General features: G+C 56.3%; 1 protein-coding gene across 1 annotated transcript in view; it reads left to right on the plus strand.

Annotated features, from left to right (window-relative positions):
• The window catches only part of PRKCB (protein kinase C beta), a 105,514-nt gene extending 98,240 nt beyond the window's left edge, over positions 1-7,274 (plus strand). Inside the window, exon 17 of the mRNA XM_086853773.1 lies at positions 3,199-7,274. Coding sequence (XP_086709899.1) covers positions 3,199-3,351 — 153 coding nt within the window. The 3' untranslated portion in view covers positions 3,352-7,274. The remainder of the gene's footprint in view (positions 1-3,198) is intronic.
• Positions 7,275-10,581: the final 3,307 nt, after the last annotated feature.

Genomic DNA, 10,581 nt, shown 5'->3' on the forward strand with positions numbered 1-10,581 from the left:
GACGCTGCAAGGTTCTTCCCAGCGGTCCTGAACATTGGTGGGAGCTGATCCCTGGAGCTGCGCCGTGGGCTGTGATCCTCGCTGTGATCCTCGCTCTGATCCTGTGATCCTCACCGTGATCCTGTGATCCTCACCGTGATCCTGTGATCCTCACCGTGATCCTGTGATCCTCACCGTGATCCTCACCGTGATCCTCGCTGTGATCCTCGCTGTGATCCTGTGATCCTCACTGTGATCCTGTGATCCTCACCGTGATCCTCGCTGTGATCCTCGCTGTGATCCTGTGATCCTCACTGTGATCCTGTGATCCTCACCGTGATCCTCACCGTGATCCTCGCTGTGATCCTCGCTGTGATCCTGTGATCCTCACTGTGATCCTGTGATCCTCACCATGATCCTCGCTGTGATCCTCACTGTGATCCTCACTGTGATCCTCACTGTGATCCTCGCTCTGATCCTGTGATCCTCACCATGATCCTGTGATCCTCACCGTGATCCTCGCTGTGATCCTCGCCGTGCTCCTCGACACCTCCCAGAGTCAATTCTCCCAGTGCTGGAGGCACTTTGAGCCCTGAGTGTCCCCTGTGCTCCCCTCTCTCCATGAGATCCACGCAGCCGTTCCCTGCCCGCTCCCAGACTGTTCATCATCTTGACAGAGGCCAAATTGCCACCAGTTCAGGCAGAATTCAAGGTAAGACACCAGCACCCTGCACTTTGCCGTGCTCAGCTTCCAGCCAAGGCCCCAGGGAGTGGGGGGCTGCTGGAGAGGGCAGTGCAGGGGAGTGGGCTGCCCCAAGCCCCCTCCTGGGCACATCACAGCCTCTCCCAGAGCTTCCTACTGCCAAAAAGCAGTGGCAGGAGGTTTTTCCCACTCCAGGGCTCCCAGGCTGAGCACTCCCGAGGGCTGGGGACCACGGTGGCAACTTGCACCCATCACATGTGGATGTGTCGTTCCTCTTTGCAGCATCCCACAGCATTCCTGCTCAGCAGAAGCTCCTGGTTTGGTAGGACAGTGCTGTCCTGGCCCAGGTTGGTTTGGATGGATGTGGCCTTCAGGAGCCATGTGGTGAGCTCAGAACCCTCCAGGAGCCTGGCTCCACTTCTCAGAGAGACCCCGAGCACAGCCACGGCCGCTCTGCCAGGGACCACCCGGCCCTCGTCCCTGGGGGACCCTCTGCCATCGAGGTGGGCTCGTCCTCACATCCCGACTGCTCCACCCTTTGCCTGCAGAACTCTGCACCTCAAGTTCACCCCTTCGCCCTGTCTGCCCTTCCCTGCTCCTGCTCTGTGCTCCCAAATCCACATCTCCTTCCTTCTCTGTGCTGGAGAGAGGAGCCCCGGAGGGACTCAGCGCTCAGGGCCGGGCTGGGAGCCGCGGACACCGGTGTCCTCCGGAGCGTCGCCGTGCGCCCAAGGCCCCGCAGCACAGCCTCAACCTGGCTCTTCTCCTGCCTTTCCTCTCTCGGCTCCTTGACTTCCATCCAGACCTGCTTTTCTTCCCACCTCGTCTCTTCTCCATCATCCTTGGCTTTTCCTGATCTTCCTACCCAAGGCTAAAGCCATCCTGATGGGATGTTTCCTATGGCAAGTGGAACCTCCAAGCATCCCCTGATGATTCAGGGGTCCTGAAGCGTTGCTGGCTCATCTCCCAGGGCTCAGTCCAGCTGAGGTGTGGTGCTCCAGGAAGCCCTGGCTCTGTGTCCTGGCCATGCTCCTGCTTGAGGCATGAAGGTGCCCCAGGGTCCCATTGGGCCAAGAGGGACCGGGCAGGGAGGACACAGCATCTCTCCTGCCAGGTCCTTCACCAGGACAGCAGTGGGAGGTCAGCCATGAGGGGTGGGGTGTGGTGCAGGACCTGCAGGACCCCCACGGTTCCTTTCCTCAGTTCAAACTGGCAGATGAATCCAGGGCTGGAGATCCTGGTGCAGCAGAACACAGCGAGGACTTGGCCTGGTGGGGCCACACTTCAAGGGCAAAGTCTGGGAAAAATGGAAAACAAATACAGGTTTCTGCAAGGCGTTAAATTTGTGACAGGGTCCCACCTGTGTCACGGCAGGGGAAGGTCACCTCAGCAGGGAGTTGGGGTCTCTCCTGTGTAGGGACATGGAGAAGAGTTTTGTCCCTATTGGCTTTAGTAAGGAGGCAGAGCAGAGCCAGTTCCCGGCTGCCAATGTCCCTCCACTGCCGGAGGCTGTGGATGACGGACCTGGGGTGCTGTACCTTCAGTGCTGTCACCCCTCCAGCCACGGCTCTGTCACCTCCCACAGCCGGACAGCCCTGAGCCAGGCGCTCTCTGATCTGCAGGGTTTGGAGGAGCAGCCCACGCACTCCCAGCGCTGGCTCCGCACTGCTGATTGCAGGTTCCCAGCGCTAATCCTGACACTAATGTCCTTTCCTTCCCTTTTTTGGCTTGGGTGTAGCTGAAAAGTTGTTCTTCTTAAGAAATTGCAAGGGGAAAATGTTGCATATGTGGAATTTTCCTTCTCGGAGGTTTTGAAGTGCTGTGTGTTTTCTCTGTAGAACCCTGGAGCAAATCACATCCTCCATCAATGAACCAGTGTTGGTTAACACCGCATCACGCCATCATTCAAAAGTCAAGCTTAAAGCAGAAAGAGCTCTTACAGCTGATTATTTTGTGCTAATTTTGACATGGTAGTGACTGTTGCTGCCATTTCGAGGCATGTTGCTTCCTCCAGGCTCCTTCCTCCTGTGCAGTGCTGGTTGCAGTGAGGGTTCTGCATGCTGAGGACTGCTCCACATCTCTCCCACAGCCAACAGGAGAGGAGGGATGCTCCCTTCCCTTCCCTTCCCAACCCCCCAGCTCTCCCCTGTCCCTCTGTGTCCTGCTCGTGTGTTTCAGGTGTGTTAAACTGTTCTTCTCTTCTTGCTGCTGGCGCGGGGCTGCTTCTCTTGTACAGGGCTGTGAGTTCCTGCTCAGTGGTGGCTTGGAAACCTGCGTGGAGTGTGGAGTGCTGGGACAGCCTGGCTCTCCTGGGGACAGCCTGGCTCTCCTGGGGACAGCCTGGCTCTCCTGGGGACAGCCTGGTCCTCCTGGGGACAGCCTGGCTCCCCTGGGGACAGCCTGGCTCCCTGGCCACTCGGTGCTGTCACCTCCCCAGTGCTGTCACCTCTCAGGTGCTGTCACCTCTCGCTGCCTCACTCCTTCCCCAGTTTAACTCTGTGCTTTCCGTTTAACAGAAGGACAAACGCGACACTTCCAACTTCGACAAAGAGTTCACCCGGCAGCCGGTGGAGCTCACGCCCACGGACAAACTCTTCATCATGAACTTGGACCAGAACGAGTTTGCTGGATTCTCCTACACCAACCCCGAGTTTGTCATTAACGTGTAGTCGCGGCGCAGCCCTGTCCTCGCTGTCCCACGCCAGGTCGCCCTGTACATAGGACACTCGTCTTCCGGGATTAGCAGTGCAGACACACATCCCCTCCCAAACCGACCGCTCCTCCGAGCCGCTCCATGTCCGTGCCACTCGCTAGCTTGGTTTCCCTAGCCGGAGCTGTCCGGGGTGCCAGTTACGGTCAGTGATACTTCTAGGAACTATAGTTGGTGGTGACTAATAGAGTTTTTAAACAGAAATATACCAAATTGCTACGGTCTCTGTAATTTTTGCAGTGGGACGCTGAGATCCCAGTGACCCAGCTACTCCCAAAGCGTTGCTGTGGAATGCTAAGCATGGTCGATCGCTTAAAGCGTTGTGCTGAAGCTTGCGATGAGTGTGAGCTTGTCTTAGAGGAGCCTTTTGTTCAAGACATGGATATATTTGATCAGTGTGGAAAAATCTGCTTGTAGACCTCTATTTTCCAATGCATTGTCCATAGGGTCAGCCCGGCTCCCCGGAGCATCCCCCACCACCCGCCTTCCCCGCGCTCTGGCATCGCCACTCCAAACCACTCCCATGCCAGTTCCTGTAAATCACAGCAAACCTTTTTCTAAGTGAGAGGTGGGGGTTTTTTGTAACATCTGGAACAGTTTGCAGTTTTGATACGCTCTGTCAGCACTCGCATAAATCTTTCACAGACACTGTCGAGATGTAACAGCTCTGTAAAGGATATTAATATTCTACCAAAACAAAACACATTTATATTCTTGGTTTACAATTTACCAACTGAAAACACGCCCAAGACCAAAGGGCTGCACTGAGGGCTATTTGTAACGGAAACTTTTCTACTTTCCACCCTCTGCTATTCTCTTCCAGGCTCCAAACCCATGGATTCCACAAACATCTTGATTTCCCTGATTTCCACCAAATTCCTGGGGGTTTTAGTCAGTAATCCAGGACCTTCTGCATCATTAAAAAAACAAACCTGAATGAGAAGAGACGATTCCAGCAGCTGTTTGTGAAGCAGAGCCGTGGCGTGCGGGAAGGCAGGGGCAGGCAGGAACAGGCAGGAGGGAGCAAGGACGGGAAGGAGAAGATGGGTGGGCAGGTGAGGGCAGGAGCAGGCAGGGAAATGCAGAGAAATGCAGAGAAGGGCAGGAGTGAACAGAGAAGGGCAGGAGCAGGCAGAGAAGGGCAGAGAAGGGCAGGAACAGGTAGAGAAATGCAGAGAAGGGCAGGAGTGAGCAGAGAAGGGCAGGAGCAGGCAGAGAAGGGCAGGAGCAGGCAGAGAAGGGCAGGAGCAGGCAGGGAAGGGCGGGAACAGGCAGAGAAGGGCAGGAGCAGGCAGAGAAGAGCAGGATCAGTCAGAGAAGGGCATGAACAGGCGGAGGAGGGCAGAGAAATGCAGAGAAGGGCAGGAGCAGGCAGAGAAGAGCAGGATCAGTCAGAGAAGGGCATGAACAGGCAGAGGAGGGCAGAGAAATGCAGAGAAGGGCAGGAGCAGGCAGAGAAGGGCAGGAGCAGGCAGAGAAGGGCAGGAGCAGGCAGAGAAGGGCATGAACAGGCAGAGGAGGGCAGAGAAATGCAGAGAAGAGCAGGAGCAGGCAGGCACTGCCCGTCGGTGGCCGGCTGCTGGCCCTGGCTGACTCTTGGGTTCACAGAGGCTGAGCCCCAGGTGAGCATGCCCCAGTCCCTGTCACCCCGCTCCCGTCACAGCCCAGTCTGGCTGGTTTGCAGACCAGGGTGTGTTTTCTGAGCCAGCACTGGTTCTGCTGGATGCAGCCATTCATTCCTCCAGGCCCCAGGGAAATGGGTGGGATTTTATCAATCATGAGGAATTCCATAGAGGAAGTTCTAGGCTGTAGATCTTTTATAAACATGAAACTCTACCTTTGGAAATTTTTTTCTTCTTTTACTGATTCCTTGAGCACTAAAGGCTGCCAGCAGCGAAGGCGCTGTCCCAGTGCTGGGGGCAGGGTGAGGGTCCCCTCCCCGGCACCCGGCCACGGGCACTGTCCTGTGCCAGCCTGAGAGCTGAGCCCGTGGCCTTGGGTCCTGCCCTGGGCTGGAGGAACCCAAACCAAACCCAGAAAAACTGCAAATTGTGCCAGATGGAGGAGGGGGTTACCAGGGGCTCTGCACCAGGTGAGGCCCAGGGCTCGGGGGGCCGGTGAGGGCTCCCCGAGCCCGGCACATCCCGAAGACATCGCGCCATCCTCTGCAGACCACAGCTGATGTCAGAGCATGTGCGTTACTGTGACCTTCAAACCCGTTGCTGCAGAATTAGTATTACTTCAGTGGTGAATGTTTTTAATTTCCATATCTTTGGCTCTGAAGGCGCTCCCAGGTCTGTCCAGGATGCTGCTGGAAGGTCTCCGGGGCTCAGGGGCACCCCGGGGCCGTGGGCACGATGCAGGAGCTGCTGTGGGGGGAGTCACATCTTTTCTGTTTGGAACTTCTGTGTCTGTGTTGGGGTGACACTTGTGCATGGAGCCGGCTCTGCCGCACGCTGAGCAGACCGGGTGTCCTTGGAGGGGCTGCAGGGGAGCGGGGACGTGGCACCAGGCAGCTTTGGAGGCAGCTTTGGGACCGAGATCCACGGCAAATGCCGGCTCCTCCTCTCAGGACTCATACTTTGAGTGTTCCTGACACTGTCCGTTCTGCTGCTTGCCAAACTCTTATTCCAAGACTTATTTCCAGATGGCCTGTTTCTTCTGGAGGAACATACAGTGGGATGTGCCTGGCCCTGCACAGATGCTCAGATCTGTGTGGACTCCTCCAAGGAAGGGCAGAGTGACAGGGCTTGAGTCACCGTTTACTGTCATTTGATGATTTAATCTTCACTGTTGGATGGGGAAGGCAGAGCTTCGGGAGGATGCTCAGAGCTGAGAGCCTCAGGAGAGCCCTGCTCCTCAGTCCCTGCTGCTCCACAGATGTGTGGAGAGAGCCCAAGAGATCCATAGCTGGAGCTGCTGGGGATGCAGGGCCAGGGCAGCCTCAGGTCCCACCTGGATTCAGGGGGACTGGCAGAGGGGACCCAGAGCCCCGGGGCAGGGCAGAGGAGGAGACAGGACATGCACAGGATGGCACATCCTGACAGTCCTGGCTGGATTACATCCCAGGGCTACAGGTAAGTGGCTTCAGGCTCTCAGCTGGTTTCACCTGGGACAGGGTGGATCAGACAGTTCCCCCTGGGGCTGCTGGTCTGAGGCAGCTCCAGAATCTGCCCTGCTCCCAGTGCGACTCCGCTCGTTCCTGGCTGGGAGCTGCTGCTGTGCCTGTGTCCCCTGGCTGGGGCTCGGAGCAGCCCTCTCCAGACCCATCACCAGAGGAGCTATCGATGGATTTAATCCATTTAAATAAATAAATGTGAGTTTGTGCAGTGGCCAGCCCATGCAGACAGATGGAAGATGAGCGGGCGCGGGGCAGTCGATGCGCTCCGCTGGTTGTGAGTCCCAGAGCTGTAACCCCAGGGAGGAACCCAGGGGATTCCAGCACAGGACACAACGATCCCAATGTTCCCAAAGGCTGGGATTGCACCTGGAGGGTTCAGCCTGCTCACACTGCCAAGTGCTGCTGTGGCTTCTCTGCTGTGGCAGGAGCAGGTGAGGCTGCGTGGTCACACGCCTCTGGCTCCATGCATGGAAGTGTCACCTGAGCTCTGTTTATTTCTGATCACATTCAAAGTGGCAATTAAAACAAGGAGGGAAAAAAAAAAAAAAAAGATAAAAAAAAAAGAGAAAATGTTTATTGTTGAACAGTTTGTGTTTGTGAATTTGATTTCACCTGCAAGTATTTGATGACTTTTCTACATCCTAGACTACCTGCTGTGTGTTGTCAAACGGTTCTCATGAAGACCTCCTTTTAGATGGGCATATACTCTTGATTCAATTTGCTGCATGTATGAAAAAATAAAATATTTAATTTTAAAGAAACCCTGAGGGCTTGGCTTCCTTTGCCCACGAGACTCCGGGGACGAGCCAGGGGCTGGGCATGGGGGGGTCCTGTGGGGCTGGGGTCCCCTGGAGGGGTCCTGGAGCAGCAGGAAACGCTGGGAGGTTTCAGGGTTTTGGTCAGAAGCTGCAGCTGTGCAGCTGGGGATGGGCAGTGGATGGAGCTGCCCCAGCATGGGTCACAGAGGAGACTGCAGCGTCACTGCAAGGTGCACACGGGGGGCGAGGGAGGGGGCTCAGCCTCTCGGTTAATTGCTCATTAACGAGGGGAGGCTCTCCCCAGCAGCCGAGAGCAGCAGCTCAGGTCTCTGGAGGTGGTGAGGGCTGTGGGAACGAGGCACTGGGCAGGGGGTTGGGGCCCCCTGGGACCCTGCAGGTGCTCCGGGGGCTTTGGGGGTCCTGAGTGCTCTGGCAGGCTCTGCTCCCACCCCAGAGCTGCCTGGCACATCCCTGCCTTTCTCCATCGAGGAACCCTGATGGTTTAGGAAGTGCCCGTGTGAAACGGAGTGAGTGTGTTGGGAAAGGCTTCTCCTCCTGCCTTTGGGGGTGTTAGCTAAACTTGCAGCAGAATATCCCTGTCTGTCCCAGCACGTGTGGCTCACGGTCACCAGCAGCACCTCAACTCTCCTGGGGCTGGGGGAACAGCCCGGCCCAGCCAGCCCTGGCACAGCCCAGCTGCTCCCCCAGCCTGGGCAGCCCAGCCGTGCCCCCTCCCCAAACCCCAGCCCCTGCTTCTTCCCTCTGCCCCCAGCCATGCCTGGAAGGCCCCCCCAGCCCAGGACAGGGATTTGGGGTGCCTGGTTGAGCCCCTCCCCACGGCTGTTGGAAACACTCCTGAGCTTTGCCTCTCCTGCCTTGTGTAAGTGAAACATTTGGTTTTGTGACACTTTCCTTAATTATGGGAGCTAATGACAAAACCATTGTGACAAATGACTCAGCTTTTGATAGTGAAGTTAATTAATTCTGAAGTTAGAGCCTCCATTGGAGTATCTGGAGAAACCCGATTAGGAAGTGTGCTTACCCAGCGTGACACGGGCAGCAGGAGCCCGAGTCCCTGTGCCAGCCAGGTAAAACCCTCCCCACGCTGGGAGGGATGATCTGCCCGGAGCCAGGGGATTAAAGGCCAGACATCCTGGTGCTTGCCTCCTGATCCATCCCTCCATCCATCAAAGCATCCAGGGGAACACAGCCTCATTAATGTTGGACTGAGTGACCAGGAGCAGCTCTGCATTGGGCGCTGACCTTCAAGAGCGTCTCCCTGAAGCCATCTTTCATCTCTTTCATTTGCATTACAATCCTGTTTGCCTCATTATTCCTTATCCACTTCTTCTTCAAAGGATTTAAATCAAATCAATTAAATTGTGGCAGGCTGGAGCAGCAGTGAACCTTTCCTCGTGGCTCAGTGTGGTCCGGCTGGACCTGACTGTGGAATGGGTTTAATCTTCTGCTATTTGTTCTTTTATTGCTTCTGGGCTACCACTGCCCACAGCTGCCTTTGTTCCCTGTCCATCCTTCCTCCCATCCCGTGCAGACACGCTCCCTGTACAGTCTCTGTGTGACCTTGGGGAAGGGATTCTCCTGGCTCCCCTCACACAGCCCAGCATCAGGAAGATGGGGAGCTGCTGGCCATGGGACGGCTCTGGGAGCCCCTGGCCACTGCCACAGTGCTCACTGTCCTCCCCATCCCTCCCCATCTCCTCTGCTCCTTTTGTCTGCCCAGGGAACCGAAGGATGATGGAATCGTTCATGTTGGAAACGCTCTCCAAGACCATCGTGTTCAATGTTCCTCCAGCGCTGCCAAGGCCACCACTGACCCGTGTCCCTACGTGTCACATCTACACAGCTTTTAAATCCCTCCAGCTGTGGGGACTCCACCACCTGGAAACCCTTGCAGTGAAGAAATTTTCCCTAATATCCAATTTAAACCTCCTCTGGTGCAAACAGAGGCTGTTTCCCCTCGTCCTGCCCCTTGGGAAAAGAGACTGATCCCCAGCTGGCTGCACCCTCCTGTTAGAGAGTCAAAATGTCACTGTGGAGGGGAAAAGGCCCTGGGGGAACGTCACAAGTGTGGGCAAAGCACCCCGGATCTGGGCACGCAGCCGCTGCCAGAGCGGCCGCCTTGGCCCCGGAAGATGCGTGGTGCTGGCCCACACACGGCCACCCCTGCTCCCTCAGCATCTCTCAGAATAAAGAGGCTTAATCAGAATGGATTTCTGTTCCTCCCCTGCTATTTTTATTGCTACTCAAGTGTCGGAAATCCAGCAGGGAGAGCAGAGCCGGGAGGGAATTGCACCAGCTCGCACCGAGCTCGTGCCGCGGGCCCTGGGGCTGGGGGCACGCGTGGCATCGCTGGCACAGCCAGCCCCACCACTGGAGCCCTGCTGGAGCCAGTGGATTGCAGCCAGCACTTCCAAAGTGTGTGCAGATATAAATAATCCCCTCGTAGGAGTGGGGAAGGATGAACACATGTGCCGAAGGCTCTGGAGTCCTTATCCCCTTGCAGCCCCCGGGAGCAGGAAAATGAAGTGAGGACTAGGCAGGGCTGGAGCATCTCCCTGCATTGCTAATGACCCAAACTCGCCTTGTATCAGCCTCTCTTCCTTCAAGGAAAAACCTAATCCAGCTAGGGATTATTTCTGATTTCTTACTTCCTGTCACTTTGCCAATTTAAATGCAGCAGAGCTTTCATCGCTGGATTTGGGAGGACAAAGCCTAACAGATCTCAGGTTAGGACATTTTTGCCTGCAAGGACAGCTTTTTTCTTGCAAGAGTTGTACAGTCTTTGCAGCGTGGGCTGGATTTTGTTGTTTGTTTCTACTTTGCTCGGTGCAGTAGGGTCCAGGTCCAGGAGCAGGAGGATGACGATGGACAAGGCAAGGAATGGGAAGAGGTGATGGAGCTGGAGCTGGAGCTGGAGCTGGAGCTGGAGCTGGAGCTGGAGCTGGAGCTGGAGCTGGAGCTGGAGCTGGAGGATCCCAGGCTGCCCTGCTCAGGGTGCCAGGCTGTGACCCTGCACTTTGAGTTGCACAGCAGGATACCAAGGTCACCAAATTCTCATTGGTCCCAAATCTTAGTGAACCCCTGGGGAGGCCAGGGCTCCGAGCTCGCTGCTGGAGCTGACCCTCCATCCATGGAGCGGGGAGAGGGGTGCAGGGCTCGGCCGGGGTGTCCCCACCTCCAACCCCACAGGGGCCAACACGATCTGACACGGACTTTGCTTCTGTTTGAGCTCGCTTTGTTCAAAGCCTAGGAAACGGTACATGTGCACTCTGCTCACACCTACACACGC

The sequence above is a fragment of the Cyanistes caeruleus genome, chromosome 17 (genome assembly GCF_971803275.1).
Source record: "Cyanistes caeruleus chromosome 17, bCyaCae1.hap1.1, whole genome shotgun sequence".
NCBI classification, from domain to species: Eukaryota; Metazoa; Chordata; class Aves; order Passeriformes; family Paridae; genus Cyanistes; species Cyanistes caeruleus.